The 26,050-nt window shown below is 35.4% G+C and overlaps 1 protein-coding gene across 1 annotated transcript in view; it reads right to left on the bottom strand.

Annotated features, from left to right (window-relative positions):
• The window catches only part of Vps11 (vacuolar protein sorting 11), a 457,238-nt gene that overhangs the window by 120,989 nt on the left and 310,199 nt on the right, over window positions 1-26,050 (bottom strand). Inside the window, exons 21-22 of the mRNA XM_090408066.1 lie at window positions 22,254-22,304; window positions 7,145-7,233 (exon numbers count right to left, since the gene is read on the bottom strand). Of these exons, the coding sequence (XP_090264192.1) occupies window positions 7,145-7,233; window positions 22,254-22,304 (140 nt within the window). The remainder of the gene's footprint in view (window positions 1-7,144; window positions 7,234-22,253; window positions 22,305-26,050) is intronic.

The raw sequence follows: 26,050 nt of genomic DNA, 5'->3' as shown, positions 1-26,050 counted from the left end.
ACAGCTTTTTCATGTGCAATTTTTTGTGCAGGATATTATACACCCATTCAGTTGAGATGCCTACAATCTCAGCAATCTCATGCACTTTCACTGGGCAGTCTTCCATAATGATACCACGGATTTTGTCAATCATTTCCTTTGTCGGACCTCAGTCGGGCATCCGAAACGCGCTTCATCTTCGATGAACTTACGACCACGTTTAAACTCATTTATTCAAAAATAAATAGTCTTTAATGCTGGTGCAGAGTCCCCATGAACTGCATCTAACTCGGCTTTGATCTGAGCGGCCATCCACTTCTTCAAATAAAAGTAATTTATCACTGCATGAAACTCATTTTTCTCCATTTTTATGAAAAATGCGAACACGGTCATTTTAAATGTTTGCCAAACAAGAACTGCGCATCACACGTGGCTAAAATTTTGCCAGGGGCCATGAAAAAGATGATACGTGCCAACACTGGTATGAATGAACGAATTGTGTAGCCGTCTATTGGAAATTTATCAACTTTTCAATCAACCCTCATAAACTTCTTACAGCCTCTTTCTCTAAAGCTGTGAAATTATTTTTTGAAAGAAAATCTCCATAAAATTCACATTAGAAGAGGAAAAGAATGGAAAATTACCATTCCCAGTCATCCTCATCAAAAAAAAACATCACTGGAGGATTATCATTAGAAGTCTATAGGAAAGAAACCCACACAGGCAGGTACCTATAAGCAAGCTCATTCCATCACCCTCCACAAAAGTTAGGTATAATCAAAACCTTAAAAAAAAATAGAACTTTAAACATCCTAAAAGATGACAAAATCAAACGAAAACAAGAGCTTCAAATCCTATATAATCAGTCAAACAGTCAACATCTTATGAAGCTTTCTATGCTCCCCTATAGACAAAGTTGCTTTTTATAAACATCTGGGTGTATACAAAATTCTGTGTTCTTATGAAAAGATATACGTAAGTCAGACTGGGAAAAGTTTTGAAATACACAACAAAGAACATACAGGTAACGCTGAAAACAAAAGGTAAAAAAAAAAGCAGACTTGTAGCACATATCCTACAACTTAGAAGAGAATTACTTCGACAGGTTGTTCAAGGAGTCCTCGAAGGTCATTTGCTCATAAGGTACACAAAATAAACATCAAGGAATTTCATGACATCTGGAAGTCAATAATTAATGTGTGTAACATTAAGGACCTCTCCTATGTCAGCAATCACAGACAGAGTTTACACAACAATGCAGAGACTACACGTAACATGCCTAATGATACTGGTGATAAAAATGATCATTCCAGTCTTTTCAACAGATATTATCTGCTGTTGGAAAACATTTATTTATTTATTTTTTTGTTGGGTTTTACTTATGTTAAGCAACCTTCTGATGATGCTGTTAGCAATATAGACAGCGAAACATGTATAGGAAATAAATCATTATCATCATCATCAATTCTCTGATATGTATCCCCAAGTGGGGTGTTCAGATTACTATGACAGCACTAGATGATTAAGTTTAAATTATTATTAATCTCCTATTAATAATTTTCCTCCAAATCAGTTTATTTCTTATGAGCACTCCAATATTGTTAATCGAACATTTTGTGCTTCTATGGCACTTCTGACCAAATCAATCTACTTAGACCATGTTCTTCTGAATCTCTTTTGCCATCTTGGCATCAAACACCTGTTTTGCTAATCTTTCTTCACCCATTCTATTTAAGTGGCCATACCACCTCAGATTAGCTCTACTGACATATTCTTGAATGCTAATAATGCCAAGTCTTTTTCTAATATCTTCATTTTTAACATGATTCTGACATTGATGTAATTGGTTCACTCCCTTAATCTTTCTAGGAACTCTCATATCTGTGGTCTCTAGTCTTTGATCAAGTGCTTTATTTCTAACCCAACAATCAGTTCCATAACTTAAAACTGGTTTAAACATTGTGTTGTATACCTGCTAGTTTGGTGTTTTGGCTAATTTCTCTCTTATTCCATAAAAATTTATTCTCCTGGCGACTGACCATACAAGCTTTGCTTATTCTGTTGTCTATTTCCAGATTTAACTTACCATCTTCACTAAAAAATGTACAATAGCTGAAATATTTTACTTGTTCAATAGGCTCCCCATTCAGAATGCAGCTGAAGTTTCCTATGCTCCTGCCTATTTTCATAGTTTTAGTCATTTTCATGCCCAATTTGCTACAGCTGTTATTCAATTTAGTTATGAATCTCAGAGACTTGCACTAAATATGTTTAAGAGTACATCATCATCTACATAAACCAAAGAGCTAAGTTTGACATCTCGAATTCTAATATCAGGATTGATGCCATTTTCTTTCATAATGTGATCCATATAGATGATGAATAAGAGTGGAGATAATGTACATCCTTGTCTTTCCCCTGATTTTACATCAAACCATCTTCCTGTATTTCCTTCAATTCCAACTCCTGACACTTAAGCATATACTATGTATTGCTATATATATAATGTTCCATTCACCCCATACAATTGTAGCATTTTGAAAAGCTTTTCTCTGGGCACCTTGTTGTAAGCCTTTTCCAGATCTACAAAACCAAAGTACAAATTATTGTCATATTCCCACATTAGGAATTTCCTATACTTGTTATATAGGAAATACATCTAGTATAAACAAAAAAATACAAGTAAAAACCCTGGTAGTTATTCATGTTTAAACGTTGTACATACATAAGACAAAATACAAGTTTAGATAAGTTTTTGTTTATTGAGTAAAATTACTTAATAAACATAAACAACTCAATAGACAAGAATTTCTGATTTACATATAAACTGACTTAATTAAAGCAAAATATTTGCCATAAAAAATTTATGGCAAATATTTTTCACTTTATAAGATGCTTTTTTTTGTATCTAAAATTTATCTGAAAATTAGGATGCGTCCTATAAGCTGAATGCATCTTATAAACCAGTGCATCTTACGGTGCATTTTATACATTGCTGTGTTTTTTATGTATGCACAGTTATGATGAATCATCACTTGTCAGTAAAGTTTGATCAGTTTGAATAGTTGCACAGTCATTAATGATTACGCATTTAAACTAGTAATCAGTACATTATTATATTTACATTTTTTTATAACCCATGGATTCTACAAAAGCAAAGACATAGCTATATGTTTCTGTATAAGCATAGTATGATTGAGTAGGCAAATAAGAATGGTTACAGGCAGCAGAGTGGCATTTTAGGCCCCTGCCTACAGAAAAAATGGTATGAACTTGTAGGAAAGAACAACAGCAATTAATAGAAGCAAATTCTGAAAAACACAATCTTTGTGTTCAGAAAACCAGTAAAATGGCCAGAAATTGAAAGAAAAGGAATTAAAAACTTGGATAACGGATCAAAGAAGAGCAGTTTGCTGCGTATCTTTGTTCAATGAGCAAAATTATTGGCAATATAATTTTGCTCATAGCAGAATATTATCGATTTTAAAGGGTCGCCATGATGGTGTTTTAGATTTATTTATGCATGCCTGGAAAAATGACAATATCAAAAAAAAAAAAAAAAAAAAGTCAGACAAATATGAATTTGTCATTTGTCATACTGTGCCAATAAGACAGCTAATATGGACAAAGTGCCTCTGACTTTTGATGTGCCCTTAAACAAGACCGTTGACTCCAAATGTAAAAAAAAATATTGTTAAAATTTCTGGTCATGAAAAACCCAATACACTGTTGTTTTGTCATGATGTGCAGATGGAACAAAACTGTCACCTTTTTTTATTTTTAAAAGAAAAACAATGCCAAAATCTTCCCAAAGGAGTTTACATTCATATTCATTTAAAGTGATGGATGGATGAGGAAGTTATGGATAAAGAAGGTGCATTCCAGATGGCCTAGTAGCTTATGTCAGAAACCTGCTTTGTTAGTATGGCATTAGTTTAGATGCCATAAAACTGATATGAACTTTGCAAAATGAACACAAAAATACAAAAATAGCCGCAATCCTAGGACTCACCTCTGTGCTTCAACCTTTAGATGTATCGATAAACAAACCATTTAAAGGATTTAAGAAGGAAAAATGGGTCAATTGGATGCAATCTCCAAATTTTGAGGAAACATCTACAGGTTGGAGAAAGATGGCCAAAATTTGGAATGAAGTGAAACCTGAAATTATTATAAAATCTTTTCAAAAGTGTGGCATTAGTAATTCTCTTGATGGTATGGAGGATGACTTATTTCAAGACAGCGATGATTTGATTTCTAATGAACAATCAAGTTCAAAAAATTTTGAGAGTGAAGAAGAATGAAGATTTGAAAAGATTAATGAAATTTAAAAAAATTAATTTGTTTCTATTATCATTATATATATATTATATAATGATAATTTATATTGTATAATAATGATATATTATATATAATTTTTATTGATTTGATGATTTTTTTAATAAAATTTTTTTTTATCTAATAAACAGATAATATTAAAATTTAAAATAAAAAAAAAATTAATATTTATATGAAAGATTTGATGCATAATTCTTATACTGTAAAGAATATTTCTCCCCCCAAAATCGACAAAAAATGTAATGCATCCAATACAATGGTGCATCTTATAAGGCGAAAAATACGGTAATTTATATTCAAATGAAACATGCATGACAGTGCTTAGCAGCTAATGACATTCTAGGAATTGTTTGAGTGTAGCCAGTTATCTATATATATATATTTTTTTTTTGATTGACTTCAAATGAATAAAATCAGTATATGTAACTAGTGCAGATATAGAACTGCTTTCATTGCCTTTCTGCATAAAATAGTGTCGTAATACATCAATAAATTTTCTAGCATCCTAGGTAGTCATTCAAGCTGGAGAGTGCCATCTTCATGTTCCTATTATTCTAAAGCCCTCTGATGTTTTTCTGCAATTTCATCCATAATGTTGTCCTCAAAATCTTCATTTCCATTATAATATTAAAGACTATCATCAATGGATGCAAACTCTTCATACTTTATGTTGTGGTTCAATTCTAATGAGATGTCATTTTTACTATCGAGAGTATCTTGAATATCCATAACTAAATGCTTAAACCATCAGTGAGCTAACCAGTTTTAATGGTCGCATTGTTTATTCCTCATCAACTAGAAACTATATTGCTTGTAAAAGATTAACTTTGTGGTGTGCTGACCTCTTTAGCAACTCTCAAGAACCAGTAAAATTTTTCTTGACTTCCATTGTAATTCTATGTCCTATCTCATAATCCAGTTCTTGAAAACATCAAATGTCATTCATGCATTTCTGTTGGCATGGTACCCAACTGGTACTCTTGCCATTTTCAGAGAATGGAGAATTTACCAGATCAGTAAATGTGAACTCTCCGAGGAAAATCTTGCCTATAGCATTTCAGCATCAATAATCCAATCATCAGTTTGCCTCTTAGAAAATAATTTTTTCATCCTTCAAACTAGCCAGAAGAACACAACACACATAATACAACCTCACAGCCTTAATTGTTTTTACTGCAATTCCAAACAGTAATTAAATCTGTGGTAGACAAATTACATTCACTGGGCAAAATATTAGCAATGTTTCCTGTGCAAAATGGAATCCATCAGTAACATGACTAATGACACATGCCAGCCAGGCATTAGATAGGATCTGCAGATAGTACACACAATACTGGCTAAGGTGACTTTGAACTGAAATGATAGTGGGGGATAGATGACCCATTTAAAGCATCTTGGAAACTGCTGAACTGGTAGAGTAATGGTTTCTGATCAGCATTTCTGTTGGCTAGATAGGCCATCGATGCAGATAAAGGAGTAATAACATGTTTACAAATAACAGGATTTAACATAACAGATTAATGAAATCAAGTACTATGGACTTCAAGGGCATATATCTGAATGAGAGTATACCAATACCTCTCCAACAAAATAAGTAGCTACAGCTAAACTGGGCAAATAAAAATAGATCTTTAATATCCCTTATTTCTATTCTTAGCATATTATTAAATATTATGAGGTAAGTCCAGAAACTAAGTTCTGATTATGCACATTGACAGTGCGTAGCAAGAGTGGAGATGACTTCTTGACTACTGCAACATTAATGCTTGCGCAGTGACGTTGCAGTAGTCAAGAAGTATACACGTGTGTTTATGAGTTTACTATTATATAGTAAAAGAGTAAGAAAATTGAAATTCTACCAACTGCGTGATACACTCGGCGATAAAATTTCTCAATGCCAAAAATTTTTACCCATTTAAAACTGATTGGTAAGTTAATAAAGTGCCATGAGTGATGGAACAACAAGAAAATCAAGTAGGATGTTCAGTGAAAGAATGACAAATGTGCGATGAAGGCCAAATTGGCCACTGATTGTTAATTACCGCGAATCTGCTTGACCACGTAAATGAGAAGATCTATGAAAAGAGAAGATTTATCATTTCTGAGTTAAGTACACATTTTGCATTCTTTACTACATGAAATCATAATGGGAAACTTACAATTTTACAAACTGTGTGCAAGATGAGGACTAAAAACTCACTGATGATCACAAAGCAAAATGTGTGTGTGTCAGCACTGAACTTTTAGGAACAGTATTATAATGGATGAATTTTTGAATCGTTCTGTGACAGGGGACGATACCTATATTTCTAACATGATACCAGAAAGTCAGCAGTAATCAATACCAAGGATAGGGAATCTATAAAGATAAAGAAATTCAAGATGTTTCCCACCAGGAGGACATTCGTGTACCATGTTTTGAAACAGAGTGTTTTGGTCGAGACTTAGTGCCTCAAAGAATAACCATAAATAAAGATGTTTACTGTGAGGCTCTAAAAAAACTGACTGCTTGTTCAAAACAAATGACAAGGCCTCCTCATCTCTACAGTTATTTTGATTCATGACAACTGCAAAATTCTTGGTATGAAGATGGTTATGAAGGAGTGGATCAAAACACTGTCCTGATATAATGAATGTCTAAATAAAGTGAGCAAATATGTGTAGAAGTAGCTCTCTCAGTATGTGTAAACATACTGAGAGCTACTTTGACAATAATAATATTGAAAATATGGTCTTCTCATTCATTTACAATCCTCACTTAGTTAGAACTTAGTTTCTGAATGTGCCTCATATTTAAGCATACTGTCAAAAAAATATACTAACTTACAGTTTTCTTTTTTCATAAAGATGAAGAATACCAGGTTTAAAGTTGTTTAACTGGCATAATACAAGTGCTTGGTCTATATCATAGCTTGCCTTAAAAATAAATAAATAAACAGTCTGAAAGGAAATTCTGGGCTCATGTTTCGTAAAACTTTTGGATCAGAAATATTAAATTTTTATAAAAAATTTCAATCTAATAACTTTTTCGGTAATTATATAAACACAAACATACATTTGATGATACATATCTGTATATACGAAATATATAACACCATAGAAAGTGAAAAAAATGTAGTAAAAATTCATTAATATACATGTTATTTAGCACTTCTTCCCGAAGTGATAAATTTAGACAAACTTATTTCTACGTTACTATCATGCTAAACACCAGTATGAAATAACAAAAAATATAATACTAATAATATATTTTTTGCTTGACAAATTACATTATGAGTTACTACTATCTGCTGCAGTTAAAGCAACTAAGGACATGAGGTAGGTCAGTATGCCTGTCCTGTGAAAAGAAAGACCTGAATTTACATGATGAAAACTGCATCATCTCTGTATGAGGAAACAGCTACTGTGATTGAATTGTATATTTAATTGTACCCACAATTTACAGCACATAAGTTGTTATATATCTCTGCCAAAAAAAAAAAAAATAAATAAATAAACACTAATACCTTTTATTCCCTTATAGGGGCATAGGCAAGGCCATTTTAAGCCCTAACTTTTAGAGACTGAGTGGGCAGTTTAATCTCCAGTGACAACTGATCAGAGATGACGAAGAATAGTGGCCATCGCACGGTCCCTAACACAATGTTATTGTCTGAAACAGTGTAGGTTCTACAGCCGATTTTCTAAGTTAGCATAATCAGCAACTAGAATTGAACTTGGGTCTTTCTTCAGACAACTTAACACTGTGGTCACAAACACTACATTAAGCTATGCAGGCCATGTTTATATATATATATGTGTGTGTAGAAAGTTTTTTACCTTGGGTATAATATATGTTAACGATGCCAAGATTTTAAACCTGGTTTTACTCCATTTCCAAAGTAAGCAAACAGACAAATAAGTCAAGTTTGCTCCTGCACGTAGTGCAAGTCTAAGTGACCCGCAAAGTAGTGCAAGTCTAGGCAACTCGTGGTAAAGGTGGAATAAGCTCTGATCACTATTCTTAATATTTACCCTTAATGCAAAAGCCCATCTCCTTGAGGAGATGTATGATGCTATGCATTAAAGGCAAGGGGCCACTACCCAGATCGGTTTTGACCTTTACTTTCTTTTGTAGAAAGAAAGTTTCTTTCTACAAACTTCTACATCTATCTCTCATCCTGAGATTTTTATTTAATAAGGTCAAAGTACCTTATGGTAACTTGTGTTGGTAAAATACTTATAAGTTCTGTATTACTTAACCTTGGTATTTCTAAGCCTGGCTCCCACTGATGAGACCTCAGTAAAGGTTGAAACTGGTCTGTGTCTACCTACTCACTGATGAGATCCCAATGAGGGTAGAAACTGGTGTGGGGCGGATCTGGCTTTGAGAGGCTCCGCTTGGAGGTAGGTTTTTGCCTGTCTCCGAGTGGCACCACCGCTAAGATTATGGCTCTGCTTGGTGGTGGTGGGGCGAGCCTGCCACTGGGTAGAGCCAATGCTGAGGTTCTTCTCGGTGATAGGGTGAGCCTGTCACCGAGTGGAACAATGCTGAGTTGGGCGATCTTTCGGGATCGTCTTATTTTTAGAGCCTGCTTCACCTATACATCAAGGTCGAAACCGGTCTGAGTGAAGAGAGTGAAGAGTGGCGTTTTTGCATGGAGGGTGGCTGGGTAGTGAAATGCACTACCTGACAGGGTGGTGAGAGTACAAATGGTGGTGTGGATTAAGATGGGCCTCCACAATGAGACTTGTTGCTCCATGGAGGTTCTGAATAATAATATTCTCATTTAATCTATAAGTTAGTCTTTAGTCATGGTCAAATTCATTTCAGTAAGATTGGATGCTCATTATAATGCCCAGAAATAAACTACTGTAAAACTGAGTTCCAAAATATTTGACTCCCTTCCTCAGTTCTGGGGAGGCTGCTTGTTTGAAATAATCATATGTTTGAATTGGGTGGTGGTGGTGGGTGCAGGTGTTCAGTTAATTGCTAAAATTGCACATAAAACAGTAATTGCAAAGACTGACTTTTGGAATTTTCTTTATGTTAAACAAGAATTCAATATTGAAAAATATCTAGGCCTAATTAGAAGGCCAAGAGACACATGGATATCAGATTCAACATGAGATCTGATTGAAAGGTGGTAATTGGGGAAACAAAGAGAAACAAGGACAAGAATATAAGCAATTACATAGAGAAGTCAGAAAAGCCATCAGGTAGGACAAGGAAAATTTTTTATGCTAATAAATGTGAACAGAGTTCCTGATGAGGAGGTACAATTATAAAAGGACGTTTATTCAATAGATAACTGTGCTTTATTCATTGTGAATAAGTAACACATAGACACAGTTGAAAATAATTTAATTAAGATGGATTATTACAAATATTTCAATTTCCAATATCTTCCATTCTTGCTAACCTCTGTTTTGAACAACTAGAAGAGATAATTTTAACGATTAATCCACATCCTTCAATACGGCTTCACTACATACATGATATTTTTGCCGTGAGAATAATTCATGTGATCAACAAGATGCATTCTTATAAAAAATTAATGACCTTCATCACAGAATCAATTTCACTATGAAATCAAATGGAACTATATATTTTCTTGATGTTCTCATAAAAAAGAGCACTAGATAGCTTCTTATCACATCTTTTTTTATAATTTTACTTTAATTTTATAATTAAAGAAACTGTCATTCTCATCGGTTATAATCCTAAAACAGTTAAGATTATCAACCATTTTTCTCTATTCTCTATTAGAAGAGAAGACTCACACAGAATCACCTTCTGTACATTAAAGGCATTTCATAATTTTTAAGCTTATAAATTCAATTAATACTGATACCATTTCCAATAAGATAAAATTCCATCTCTGCCTCTACCTGTGTGTAATCTATTCAGTCCTATGCAACTGCAAGTTAGTCTACTTTGGACAAACAGTCTGATCTGTTTCTATACGCCTTTATGAACACCAAGCCTAATTTCCTCCAAGAAATGGAATGAATCAGGTCTTGAGATAACTAATACTAGCCACAGGATCCTCAAGAACTATGCCAAAATACATAGCTGATCCCATAAATATGACCATCTCTTTAATGAAAGTTCTGAAGTACTTTGGCATCGCCCAAATCTCAAACTTAAGAATGGACTCTCTATGCCAAAAATCTCGGAAATTATTATTAAGAACTGTTCAATTATATATATATATATATATATATATATATATATATATATATTTTTTTTTTTTTTTATTTATATTTATTTTTTATAATCACATGCATGCACACTTCAACTGATCCTAATAGTATTGTTTTGTATTTGGCTGTCACACAACTGCATATAAGTAGAGATTCCATTCTCCATATGCTTTCACTATTGTTTAATTTTTTTTATTTCAAACTGCTTGACACTAACGATGACTGATGATATGTGAATCAAAATATACGTAATTAACCTATCTTAACTAAATATTTTTAACTATGTGTTACTTATTTAGAAAGTATAAAGAAAAACAGGAATGGAAAAGTACTAACAGAAGATCTAAAAAATAGAAAGAGTATTGTGAGGAACTGTACAGCCAAGACTAAAGAAAATTTGGAGGAGCCCTTTCATTAGAAAAATTTCAATTTGGAACCTTTTCCACTTAGGCACGAGGTTGAAAGCACAGTTAAACAACTTGACAACAACAAGGCCCCGAGTGCAGATAGGGACGGAATCCCAGCAGAGTTAATTAAGGTCACGGAAGATGGAGGGATAAGTGTTTTATACATTGATTACAAAAATATGAAAGACAGGATTATGGCCTAGAGATTGGAAGAAGTCGGTTTTCATACCACTACACAAGAGGGAGATAAGAGAGAGAGATTGCAAGAACTATAGAACAATTAATTTAATCTCTCATGAAAGCAAGATTTTATTAAAGATCATTCTAAATAAGATTGAAGCCAGAGATGAGGCACAGATGACTGAGGAACAAGCAGGTTTTAGGAAAGGCAAAGGCACCAGAGAAGATCAGATCCTTCGCCTTAAACAGATCACTGAAAGTAAAGAATTTAGAATCCCCATGGTAATGTATTTCATAGACCACTCTAAAGCTTTTGCTGTGTTCAGCATATGAAATTATGGGAGGTAATGAAAATAATAGCTTTTCACAACATTATCAGGCTAATAGCTACAGTAAGAACCCGTATTGGATTAACCGACTGCCTCCAGGTCGGCAAGGATGCTTACTTTCTCCTCACCTGTTTAGTATCTACACTGAAGACCTCAAGTGCGTGGAACTGGATGAGCTTAATACAGGGATTAGGATAGGTGGCAGATTGATAAGTAATCAGAGGTATGCTGATGATACAGTACTACTTTATAATGACAAGGAAGAATTAAGACAAATCCTAGACAAAGTTAATGACGTCAGTAAGAACAGAGGACTTCAACATTACCCTAGCAAGAAAAAGATTATGGTTCTCAAAGGAAATATAGACTGGAAAGTCCCTGAGAAACACGTGTACCTTCCTTAAAGGAGAAAGAATTGAAGAAGTCTGCAAGTTTCTGTACCTGCGATCCATTATTAATGTGAAGAATTTCTGTTTAGAAAATTTAGGAATGGCTAAACAACATTTAGAGACTAGTCTAAAATCTGAAGGATGGATCTATCTCCAAAGAAACAAAGTTGAGGATTCTGGATACAGCTGTTTTTCCCAACAGCAATTTATGGATGTGAGACTTGGAACCTAAAGAAATCTGATAGGAAAAGGAGATGTGGTATTGCAAAAGGTTGTTGGAGATATCATATACTGAAAGGCAGACAAATGGATGGATGTTTGAAAGGGTCAGAAGAACTTTAAGGCTCCTTAAGAATAGTAACAGAAGAATGGACAGATTGAAAGGATAGAAGGAGAACTTCTCAAAACAGTAATAGAAGGTAAAGTACTTGGGAAAAAGAGGAAGGGTAGACCTCAATGAAATGGATGGATGAATTGTATGTCTAGAGTGACTGATATTCAGAGAAATGAAGCCTTCAGAAAAGTATACAATAGGACCACCTGGCGAGGACTTGTGTGCCACATCACCAAGGAAAAGAGTAACCATATAGCATCTGATGATGTCCAATGAATAGATGGGTTTGTAGTAAAAGGTCAGAAATCAGGAAGATGAATATTAGATAATTCATTCTACAGTCTGGTCTCCATATTCGTGGGATCTGTATTTGCAGGTTTGTGTTGGCATACATGATCAAATTATGCCTCTTCAGTCTTGCAGTGAGTTAACTACTAGTGCTTAAAATCTTACTATGTTTATGTGAATACCCATGGGTTCTAAACGAAGTGCACCTAATAAGGCAAAAAAGGGCCAAGAAAATGATGACTTTGAATGAGAAAGTGCAGATTCTAGATAAATGTCAAGAAGGGCTCGCATGTGCAGCTATAAGCTGAATGTTTAATATCAAAGAAAGTATTATAGGGTACATAAGGAAACAAGGAACTGAGATCAGAGAGACAATGCAAACTGAACCGTGGAACTATTACTGCTAAATATGTGCCTACTTGTTTGGTTGGTATGATTTCCATTAAGTCCCTCCTTTACAACAGATTTAAACAGAACCTCCCCCCCCCCCCCAATACCAGTAGCACTGCAAAACTCCAGCAAAGTATGATTCCAGAAATTCAAGAGGTGTTACTCGCTCTGTAATGTAGATTACCAATAAGTCTGCTTCAGCTGATCATGAAGTGGCTAAGGGATACCATATGCAATTTAAGAAGTTTATCAAGGAGAAGGAATATAAACCTGTACAGGTTTTCAATGCAGATGAGATGGCTTTATTCTGGAAGAAGATACTTCAGTGCACCAATATAGCCATTGAACAGAAGAAGGCCGAATTGGAAGTCTTGACATCAGCCAAACCTGAATCTTCTCCAGCCTCTGAGATCTTTACTATTGAGGAGTACTGAATTCTGTGGTGGATACCCTGTTGCATGCCTTTTTCTTAAGTATGTAATCAAATTTTGATATCGTGTTTTTGAAACATGGGACTCAAATGTTACTCATAATTGTAAAACAAAATTAAAACCTTTTAAACACATTTGAACATTTTTCTGTTAGTGGTAAATGGTTGTGTAACTGTTTAGGTATATGTAGAAAACATCTGGGTCTATTTGAGTGAAAATACAGATTTTTGTAGAACTTGAGTTTTCGCAGAAGTGTTGAGAAGTAACTCCTGAAAATATGAAGATACAACTGTAGTTAGAAACAATGTTTCATTTATTTTATTTTTGTAATGGTTTTCAGTTCATATTATGTTTTCCATTCACTGGAAAAATATTCTCATACTTTAGCAATAAACCTAAGAATCTCTGCAAAAAAAAAAAAAAAGGCAGTTTTCAAGATACTGTCATCTTTCTGGAATACTTATGACAACATTGCAAAAGGTATACAATTTGATTAGTTTTGTCTTCATCATAAATAATGTTCATACGTAAGCGATGTGTAATAAATAAATACAACCAAGATGAAAAACAAAACAAAAAAAAAAAGACGAGTAATTACTAATGTTCAGACTGCAACAGAACTCTGGGGGGATGGAGGGCAGGGTGATTGCAATATACTGTAAATGTCAAAATAATGAACTGTTTTTATGAATTTATACACAATTCAGTCAGCCTATCTGAGCTTTCATTGCAAAGGAAAACAGTCCAGCAAAGGGAAGGGATAACTGAGAATATCAAATCAATGAGTTGGCTTAGGAATTTATACAAAATTCAGTAGGAGTTCTGAGTTTTCTTTGCAAAGGAAAACTGTCCAGCAAAAACAATACAGAAAAGCACATTATAATCAATGTCATATCTGAATAATATAAGCACGTAAACACAAGAAAGATATTTAATTAACCAAATATTTCAGTCTGGAAATAGCAGGCCATCTACAGTGGCACTACAAGAACAGTTAAAAAAAAAAAAAACAAAACAAGGTGGAATACTAACAATAGATCATTTAAAAATAGAACAAGCCACGTGATGTTATATCACTAAGTATTAAAGGGAATATTTTTAAGCAGAGACATGATTGAAATAAAGATATTAATTAATAATATTAAATAACATAAAATTAATATGAATTAATGAGTTATCCTGATTAGACTTTCCCAGATTTTTGATATAAATATACAGTCATTCCGATTCAGGTTAGGACAATGGAGTAAGGCCTCTATGTAAGAGGCGAGTTTTTGACCAAAGGATGTTGTGGTTAGTTTCAATCCCGTGCTGAGCCAATCCAGATTTTTCAGGTTTGTTGTGATGGAGGATTGATGTTCTTGGATTCTTGAACGTCTAAAAAAAGATAACTGGTTGCTTTCTTCATTTAGACGTTCTCCTCATCTGGTCACCTTCAAATACTCTTACAACCACAGTTTACAGGAAACCAACGTTCACAGGTCGTTATATTCTTAAAGAATCAGCCCATCATCCTTGTCAAAAAACAGAAATCATAAAATGTCTAATCAGAAGAGCCAAAACTAATTGTTCTACTTCTAATTTTCTACAGAAAGAACTTTCTACCATTCAACAACACATGAAACTCGATGGCTTTTCTGAAAAGAGTACTCAACATCTTCTCGATTCTTATAATCCACCACAAAACAACAAAGATTCAATATGTTGAGTTCCAATTCCATACATCTCCGGGATTTCAGAACCTATCGCAAGAATTCTGAAGAAATATGAGTTAACAGCCACGTATTCACCTATTAACAAATTGTCTTCTTATTTTCCTTCTCCTAAAGACAAACACTCAACTATGTCTCTTCCTGGAGTTTATCAAATTCCCTGCAACTGTGATCTCTCCTATTTTGGACAAACTGGACGTTCTCTTGAAAAAAGAATCCAAGAACATCAATCCTCCATTCATCACAACAAACCTGAAAAATCTGGATTGGCTCAGCACGGGATTGAAACTAACCACAACATCCTTTGGTCAAAAACTCGCCTCTTACATAGATCCTGTTATAAATTTGAATGTTTATTCAAAGAAAGCATAGAGGCTTTACTCCATCGTCCTAACCTGAATTGGAATGACTGTATATCTATATCAAAAATCTGGGAAAGTCTAATCAGGATAATTCATTAATTCATATTAATTTTATGTCATTTAATATTATTAATTAATATCTTTATTTCAATCATGTCTCTGCTTAAAAATATTCCCTTTAATACTTAGTGATATAACATCACGTGGCTTGTTCTATTTTTAAATGATCTATTGTTAGTATTCCACCTTTTTTTTTTTTTTTTTTAACTGTTCTTGTAGTGCCACTGTAGATGGTCTGCTATTTCCAGACTGAAATATTTGGTTAATTAAATATCTTTCTTGTGTTTACGTGCTTATATTATTCAGTCTTTATGTCACAAATATCCTTAAAACATCAAATGTCATATTTGCTAGAGTATAACATTCATGTTTATCATTATCATAAAATTTCTGATATGTACCTTCAAGGGGCACACAAGATACAATCAGTTCTACGTGAAAAGTTCACACCATTAATAATGTCCACAATAAATATGCTCACTCACTGGATTTTGCTACCTAACAAGTGACTATAGAATAGACAAAATAGAATATTTTTTATTTAATAAAAAAGCATCTTCAACAATGGTACAATATGCTTTATTACTCTGTTGAACTCCTGACTTGCTCGGATATATTAAACAATAGGGTTTTTGGGTACAGGTGAGTGTGTATACACACACACACACACACACACATATATATATATATTTTTTTTTTTTGGATGGCAAGTAACTTTTGCATAATTTATTGAGTTCTGCTAATGCCTACAGACAATTTTCCTCCATAATAGTATGTTATCTGTCCACCTAGATCAACCATCAATCCACTTGGATCTTAGTCTTTCTCTTGCCAGCAATAAAAAGGCCAAAATTATGAAAATAGGCAGGAATATAGAAAATTTCAGCTGCATTCTCAATGAAGAACCCATACAAACAAGTAAAATGACAACAAGTTATTTAGGCACAGTTTTGAGTGAAGATGGTTCATTAAATTTGGAAATTTAATCAGCAAATCTGGTATGATGGGAAGCCAACAATAAATTTATATGGAATAAGAGAGAAAGCAGCCAAACACCAAACTAGAAGTATATAAGACAGTGTTCAAACTAGTTTTAAGTGGTGGATCTGAGAGCTGGGTTAGAAATAAAACATTTGATCAAAGATTAGAAACCACAGATATGAAAGTTGTGAGAAAAATTAGGGGGGTGAACAGATAGCATCAATAGTAGAATCATATTAAAAATGAAGACATTATGAAGGAACTATAAAATCACACCTTCTACCACAGTAATTAACCTTTTAATAAGTAAATATTTCGTCTTATGTATCATAAGACATTTTCAGTAAAGTTATCAATCAACAATAGGAATTAAATACAAAAAACATTAGCATGCATTCTTAAATTGGAATTCCTCTATGTATACAGTAGCATGTTTAAAGATTAAACCTATTGGGCTGTAATTAAATTAAAATATAACAGATCATTTATTTTATACATTTGAGGATAATAATTTTAAAGATTGGGTCTATAACGTAAGGCTCCAGCGCTTCTTAATATAAACTTTCATGTTTATATAAAATATATTTTATGAAATAATTAATTAATTACTGAAACAATTACCTCTTTACTGGATGAAGAAACTTAGTTATGAGGAGATATTATAGCTCTTGCACAATCTGAATAAGAATTCAGCAATAGGGACTGATGGGATATCAGCACGTGTGCTAAAAAAGTGTTCAGCTGAACTAGTTATTCCTTTGACCAGGCTGTTTAATATGAGTCTCAGAACAGGAAAGATCCCGCAGGAATGAAAAGAATGTATGGAAATTCCATTGCACAAAGGTGCAAAGATTGATGTATCCAACTGTCGACTAATTAGTATCTCGGGGTGGTTGTGAAGATTTTGGAAAAATTGGTTATTGCTCGCATTCAGAAATGTCATGACAGTGATCTCTACTTTGCAATGAGCAACATAGTCATGTTTTAGCAACTTTCTCACATTCTATAACAATGTTACCATTGAGCTAGACAAAGGGAATGGATACACCATGATACTTTTGGATTTTGCTAAGGCTTTTGACAGAATACAGCATAGTAGGCTGTTGCATAAATTGGAGAATATGGGTTTGGATTATAGAATATTAGCATGGATAAGAGGATGGCTGACTGACAGATATCAAAAAGTGGTATATGGGGGATGCGAGTCTGCAAGATTTAAGGTAACCAGTGGTGTACCACAAGGATCGGTCCTTGGTCCACTGTTATTAAATTGTACATTAATGATATTGTGCAGGATTTGAAAAGTGACATATGCATCTATTTGCTGATGATGCAAAGATAGGTAGAGTAATCAGGAATGCTGCTGATATGCAGTATTTGTAGAATGATTTGAATAGGCTGGAATTGTGGGCATGTGAAAATGGATGTCAGTTCAATGACAGTAAATGGAAAGTCATTCACTTCGGCGTGATTAAACATCCAATGTCATATTATATTGGTGGGATTATGCTGGAAGAAACTGATGAGGCTAGGGATCTTGGAGTGTTAGTAGATAAGAAATTGAAATTCATGTACCATGTAGCAGAGATTGCAAATACAACTCAAAAGATAATCAAAATGCTGAAACGAATGTTCACATGTAAAGATAAGGATGTCATTTAGCCTCTTAAATTACCTGTACGAAAAAAACGAAATAATAATAATAATAAACAAAACTAAGCTTTAGGGTGATGAAGCTATTACTGTTTACTAACTTGTAAGCTTAATATTAATATATTATCCCATCCCATCTTATCTTTCAGGTTGGGCTTAATATCCTATCATGGCCAAGTAACTTTGCTTCTTATAAACCTGTTTACTTCTCATGATACATACATCTTCAAGGCCCACCTTTCCTAATTGGGTTGTGGGGACAACAGCTGCAAGAGGAACTTCCAATGGTCACGATCCTCTGCCACCAAGCTCAGGTGTTCTGGTGGGATTCCCAAACGTGTCCACCCAGGTTTTGGATATAATCTATCCAGCGAGTCCTTGGCCTTCCACGTGGCCCCCCACCCTCTGGCTTAGTAAAGAGGGCCTGCTGAGGGAGCCTCTCTTGTGGCATTCTGACCAGGTGCCCATACCAACATAACTGTGATCTCTCAACATAGAGAAGCAACGGTTGAGTATTGAGGGTTTCCCGAATTGCAGAGCTTCTGACTCTGTCGAGTCTTGTCAGCCCCGCAACCCCCTCGAGGAACCTCATTTCAGCCGCTTGGATTCGTGTCTGCATTCTTTCGGTCATTACCCAACTCTCATGACCATAGGCAATAATGGGGACATAGACTGTATTGAAGACAGCCAGCTTTGCCTTCTAGCTTAATTCCCGCTTCAATACCGAACGGCCAAGTTCTCGCAATATTGAGCTTGCTAAGCCAATTCGAGTATCTAACTCTACGTCCCATTTTCCTTCATTCGTGAATATGGACCCAAGGTATTTAAACTTCTCCACCTGTCTCACTAGGACTCCACTTACATGTAGAGTGCACTGGGATGGTTGTCTTGAGAACACAAATGTTTCAGTTTTGGCCACACTGATCTTCATTCCGGCATCTGCACAAACAGCTACAAACCTATCCAGGGTCCACTGGAGGTCATCTGTGGAAGAGCTAAGCAGAACTAGGTCATCTTCAAAAAGCAGACATCCAATGCTACATCTTCCAATTCTGACACACTCGCTGTCTCGGCTGTGCCTATCAATCCAGTCCATAAATATTATGAAAAGGAGGGGTAACAGAACACACCCTTGGCAGAGGCCAACAGAGACTGTGAAAGGTTCAGACTTTGTGCTGTTTACCCTGACACAAAACTCTGGGCATTCGTAGAGGGACTTGATGGCAACTAATAGTTGGCCATCCACTCCATACTCCTGTACTACTTGCCAAAGCTTATCCCGAGGAACCCGGTCATATGCCTTCTCCACGTCCACAAAACGTGTAGACATTCTTGGCATATTCCCAAGATTTCTCAAAGACTTGCCTTAAAATGAAGATTTATTCAGTTGTGCTTCTACCAGGACGAAAGCCACATTGTTCTTCCTGGAACTTTGACTCAACTATGCTCCTGCACCGTCTTTCCAAGCACCTAGCATACACTTTTCCAGGCAGGCTGAGCAGAGAGATGCCACGATAATTACTGCAATCCTTCTGGTCTCCCTTCTTGAAGACTGGTATTATTATGCCTGTCTGCCATTGCTTTGGTGCTTGCCCAGATGTCCAAGCAGCCTGACATACTTGAGTCAGCCAGAGAACACCGTCTCGATTTAAGGCTTTTAGCATTTCAGGCCAAATTTCATTATCGCCAGCGGCCTTGCCCGATTTTAGCAATTTTATTGCTAAATGGACCTCTTGCTGCGAGACTAGTCATTGCCCCGATCTGCACCTCTTGGATGCCACAACTGCTGGGCCACCCAAGGTTAAGAAGGCTCTCAAAGTATTCACTCCATCTGTGGAGGATATCCTTCTCGGTTGTTAAAAGTGCACCATCAGAGGGCTTAATTGCCTTTGCTGTGCACGATTTCCTCCCTTGAAGGCAGCGGATGGTCTGCCAGAATACTTTGTTTGCATTTGCATAGAATGAGTCTGATCTTTCTCCAAAGGATTCCCAAGCCTTCTGCTTTGCTGTCTTTACTGCCTCAGCATACTGCAAATGCATCTCAAGTGACCTGACCCTAAGCCATGTTAGGTAGGACTCCTTTTTTGGACTTCTTGGTTCCACCAAGGTGTCCTTTTCTCACTGCCCGTTGCCACGCCGAGCTGCTTTCTGCCACAGCATGAGAGTGCAGAGGCAATGACAGCTGTTCTGAACAGCTTCCGCTCCTCCTCAACATCTGCAGTATGCTTGGGAATCTCTTTGAACCTGGAGGAAATGTCATACAAGCATCAAGTATCTGTAGCGTTGATGGTAGCATCTTGTTTCTGAAGCCGTAGAGTGCATACGACAAGGTGGTGATCAGTTGACAGTTCTGCCACCTCTTCTCACACAAACGTCCAACACTGAGGAAAACAGGTCTGCTGAGACTATAAAGAAGTCAATCAGAGAGGTTGTAGTGTATCACTGTACCAGGTATACTTATGGACTTCTCAGTGCTGGAAGAAGGTATTCATTATGGACAAGCTGTTAGTACAGCAGAAGTCCAATAATTTCAACCCATTTGCGTTAAGGTCGGGCGCCGTTCCTCCCAACCACACCCCTCCATGTCTGGTCATCTGTTCCAACATGTGCATTGAAGTCACTCATTAGCAAGACTGATTCCATGTCTGCCACCCTGTCAAAAGCAGCATCCACTTCCTCTAGGAAGGCAGAGTATTCTGACTCCAGATTAGGTGCATAGGCTTGCACCACAGCCAAATCATGGTTTTTCATCTGAAGCCTTAACACACATACCCCCCCCCCCCTCAATGGGATCCACTCAGCAACACAGTCTGACAGCTGGTGGCTTGTGAGTATCCCCACACCCACCTGAGCAGACATTGCCGGGCTCACACCAGAGTAGTAGAGCTTCCACCCCTTATCCAGGTCAACAGTTCCAGAGCCTCTCCTCTTGGTCGAAGAATGCCCGACTAAGTTTAGCCGGTAGCGCTTGGCTTCCTCAATCAGTTCCAACTCCTTCCCTGTCAGAGAGAAGATGTTCCACTTGCCTAAAGCCATATTCTGGTGCCGTTGTCGTTGCCATTTCCATCCTTTTGCAGAACCATTTCTTTGTGCTGCCCCTAAACACCTCCCCAAATGGGTAGCGGGCCCATTTGGGGAGGATGATGCGGTATGAACATTTTTTGATGGCCTGATCATGTTACAGTGTTTGATAATGTCCTGTTAGCACAAGATGAAATGACACAGTGAAATAGGAAAGATTCCCCTCGAATACTCTAATAGCATTCAGAGGGATAGGAGCAAGAAGAGAAGAAAGAAAGAAAGAAGCAAGGGAGGAAGAGGAGGGACCAGTCTACAGATAACATTACAGATGTATATTACATGAAGGCATGGTCCAGCATCAGGTACCTCGGGTTTGCCACGCCCGTACTCACTAACGTGAGCCCCTGAGGTAAGTGTAGTTAATTCTATCTGCTATATTTGCTGGTTTACTTGTTTTGTGGGAAACCCTGCCACATTGATATCAGAATAACTAACTCATTATTGAAAAATCCCTGGTAAAGATTCCTTATTTCCTAGATGGGATTAGAACCCAAGTCTTTTCCAACCAACAAGCATCATTTATACTGACTGAGCTATGGATGTTCCTAATAGATTATTTATTAATTAATTTTTTTTAAATTAGAGTAATAAATCAGACATACCTGGATAATATGATCAAGATGACTGAAATATTTAGTACAAATTTTAAAAATAAGCCAAAAAATAATGTGAGTTATTAAATGAAGAGAAGGTGATTTCGTGTGGGTGAGAAAAAGTATGGCAAATTGACCATTAATCTATTCATAAATGTTATAATTAGATTTGAAGAAATCTGATGGGATAATTATCTTAATTAGAGAAAGAATATCTGAAAGCGACAAATTTTTCATTCTTCTAGATTGTGATCATTAAAAAGGGGTGAGGGAACAATGCCCAGGGTTTTGGGAACATCGCCATTATTGTGTACAGAAAAGAGACAGAGGCGAGATAAATTTTGATAAGCAGGTGTTGTTTGTATGAAATTATGGAATGTACAGTATAGCCAAGTTTATGCATTTTTATTTGCCCCAAAATAATGGGAAGATGGCTAAGTATAAATAATGTATAAATATGTTTTGTCTTCAATTTTTATATTATTTTATTTTTTTTTGTTTATTATCTTAACAGTAGCTACATGAAACTGAAGTTTCAGAATATTCTAAATAATAGATACCTCTGAACTTTTCAGCATTTCCATAATCTTTTGCTCTTGAAGTTTTTTGTCCTAACAGAAATATGTTCAATTAGTTAAAATAAAAAGCAATTCTAAAAAACAGTTTCAGACAAATATCTTGAATTTTCACATTACATTACTGAATCATAAAAGCTAAAAATATCAGAAATGACTAACTAAAAATAATCATTCATGAACTGTCAATCTACACAAAATATTTGTGTGTGTGTGTGTATTTTTTTACAGACAGATGTTGTTAGAATGTGTAATCCAAATTACAAAATGTGTGTTAGGAATATTTCAAAATTTAGCAATGATAGTAAGCTTTGCCCTCAGTCCTTTCCTCGATCAGTTTTTGACAAGCTTCTGCATCTTGTCACAGTTCTAATCATCTGAGTAGAGCGGTGACAGAATCAAATGTATTTACATTATGATAACAATTATGTGCAGATTGGCATGTTCAAGTGACAAGACAATGCATTACAATTAACATTAGGAGTAAATACAAAAAACTGAAAACACATGTGGGAAATTATGTTTATTTGTAAAATTTTTGTCTACGATTCACAGGCATGGTCCATTAAACATAGGCAAACATTTTATAAATAAACCTTGTTTTCCACACGAATTTTTCATTTTATGTATTTATTCTGAGTATGAATTCCAATTTTGAAACAAATAATTTATATTATCACACACTTATGTATTGTTTTCCCATTATTGAGAACCACATCCACTAAACCTTTATACATATCTATAACTTTGCACAATACATAACATCCAACCACACCAACTAATTATATAAATTGTAACATAACTAAAAATAGCTTTTGAACCTTTGCAACATCAGAGTTTAAAATAATTATGTTCCAAAAAATTGTCAATTACACTTTGAAACTTTTAAAATAAGGAAACTCTTTTTTAAATTCTTATAGGCTAAATATTATCTTTTTGGAATTCTTTAGTGCTGGTATTCAAATTATCACTAATATTTAGATACAGCATTATTCTTCTTAAAATTAAATGAAATTAAACATATGAATTTTTTATCATAATTTCAATGCATGATTGACAGACAGATTATTAGTTGAGAATAGTCAATTATGTTATACTTCTAACCAAATATTCAAGTTTTGAGATTATACTCAATACTATTTCAGATTCAAGATTATGCTGCCATAATAACTTATTAATCTCATTACCAATCTCCATCACAAATATAACTCCTTCAAAGAAGCCTCACCATATCTCAATAGCAAGAGTTAGCACTAGAACATTATGGCACTCCTATAGTTTGGAAATAGTAACTTTAATGAATAAATGATATGCTTAGCCATATAGGTGGCATACCTGTTCTCAAATAACAGGTTGCTGGTCCAGATGATGCCTTCAGCATGGATAACTGTGATTGTTCTTAGGTAGGAAATGAATTTTATTGCCCAGTGTGAGACCACTAACCTACTTATTGCAGGCTGAGGTGGCTTGAAAAAGTTCAATGTCTGGTCTCTAGAGTAAAGTTTGCAGTTATGTAAAAAAATACATACAATTAATATAAATATATATAAAAAAAATCCATCCTTAACCTCCCAACCAGCCTGGGCATTGTTGTGTCCTGAATAAGCTATGAAATGTTTATTATAAAATATTCAGGTCACAACCTTAAATACAACTGAGGCAGAGAATATGGAACGTTGGCAATAGGATAAGTGTAAGCTGTTTACAAGTACAAAACACTTAAAATTTAGGAATTTCATGAATTTGTATAATAAGCTTTTATATTTTATATATAATCTGTATTAAGTGTGAACCAGTTATAGAGATCCATGTAAGCTGGCAAATCCATTTGATAAAGTCAGTCTCTAGTACTAAATTAGCAAGGCCTATGAGTAAGGGTTCAAGGGTCACTTTTGCCGTCCTGTATTATGGAAAAGAAGGGAGGGAGAGAAGTATTGGAAAAGGAAACCTAAGCGTCTTCCAAGAAAGGAAGGCAGACACACGTGCGAAAAAAATAGAGGAAGCTAAGGTGATCGACGTTAGCACACGTGACCGCACCGGCGCGAATTGCGAAGTTCGAGATTTGCCGAGAGGAAAGAGTTAAACAAAAAGGCGTTGCAAGCACGATTCCAGATCTTTTTTCCCTGGATTCCTGGTTCCTGATCTCTCAGAGAGCGGTCGAGCTCCTCGTCGTCTGGGGAAGTTCCTGGCTTATCGCAGAAAGCATTTGGATCGTCTGTCGTAGCGTTGGTATTGGGCCAAGCTATATCCGTGCACTGGATAGCTGAGCGACGTCGTGCAATGGACAAACCAAATTGATGCCGTTTCAATCAAGGCGATGTCACCTACGCCAACCCCTCGGTTTCTCACGGAGATTCCACTCACACAGATCTACGGAAGATATCCTCTAAAGCGACTATATTGAAGGCCTTGATGACCAGACAAGGCAGGAACAAGCTTTAAGAATTCAAGGACAGACATGGTAATGTAGACTTTTAAAATACTAATTCCAGTTATAGAAGAGTGTGAAGTCCTTGTGAGGACATTTGTATTGGACTGAACTTAAGGGACTGTAAGAGTAGCCTACAACTAGGCATAGGTCCGAAACAGTGTTAAGATTTGTTAGCCCATGAGGCCGAGTAGGTATCTGATTATGTTAAACTTAATGTGTAAATTGTGCTATTGTGTTAACTGATGGCCACGTGTATCAGAATGGCATGATGATGACCTATGAATTTTATACTTTATGATTGTATTAGTGTTATTTGTAATTTAGTATGTGTGATTAGTACAAATTAATTAGAGCCTTTGAACTAAATTGAGTGCTACCATATTAACCTGCTTAAATTGTATTGTATTATTGTGTATCACCTTGAAGCTCATTAAATTGTTTCATTCATGTACTTGCCTGATCTGCTTGTGTTATATGAATTCAAAACTACCGCTCATAAAATAATCAACAAACTAATTGGGATAAACCCATGAGAATAAATATATTAAGCGCGCCACGACTGTGAGAAAGAAATAAGAGCGGAGGAATAAGATTAATCTTGATCAAATTATCATTATCTCTCTGAAGGGGTCATCCTGAGCAAGAATTCTTTCTATCCTAGGTATTAGCTGGTGCAGCAAAAGAAATAAACGTGTTAATACTTATAGGGCAAACTCCATCAGATTGTTGTGTGATAAATTGACGTTTAGAGCATAGAGAGGCCAATAAGACTGCAGAGATCCTAAGAAATATATTAGTTTTATAAGGGACAAAAGAGTTATGTACATGTGTGAGAGAGAAAGGAAAAATAAGTAAAGATTAGTGGTGAGCTTGCTATAAGAACGAGGATAGGATATAAGGAAACATTATAACAAATGGCGCAGACGATAGGATAAGAGAATAATGCTTTTGATTGCGCAAGGTATCGTGATAAAGCCCATTCTCAAAATGCATTTCTATATGGTCTATACTATAGAATATTTCTATATGGTCTAGAATGGTTTCTGAACACGTTAAAGTTTCATGATGTTATGACTGAAAAACAATTCAGCCTCATTGTGAAGTATTTGCATTTTCAGAATAATGAGGAATATGATCAGCAACACATCCTTGCCATCCACAACAAAATTTTTGATTGTATGATGAAAATTCAGTAATTTAGATCACTATACATCTCCGAGAGAGAGAGAGAGACGTGAATATCAATGAAAGCCTTATGCCATTCAAAGGCAGATTGAAATGTAAGCAGTATATTCCCCAAAAGAAAGCAAAGTATGGGGAAAATTTATGCTTTGCAAAGTGAATAACTTTA

Source organism: Typopeltis vanoorti, chromosome 18 (genome assembly GCF_054136105.1).
Source record: "Typopeltis vanoorti isolate ZY-2024b chromosome 18, IOZ_Tvanoo_1.0, whole genome shotgun sequence".
NCBI lineage: Eukaryota > Metazoa > Arthropoda > Arachnida > Uropygi > Thelyphonidae > Typopeltis > Typopeltis vanoorti.
Note: the sequence above shows the minus strand (reverse complement) of the source record. Positions and strands in the feature narration are given on the sequence as shown.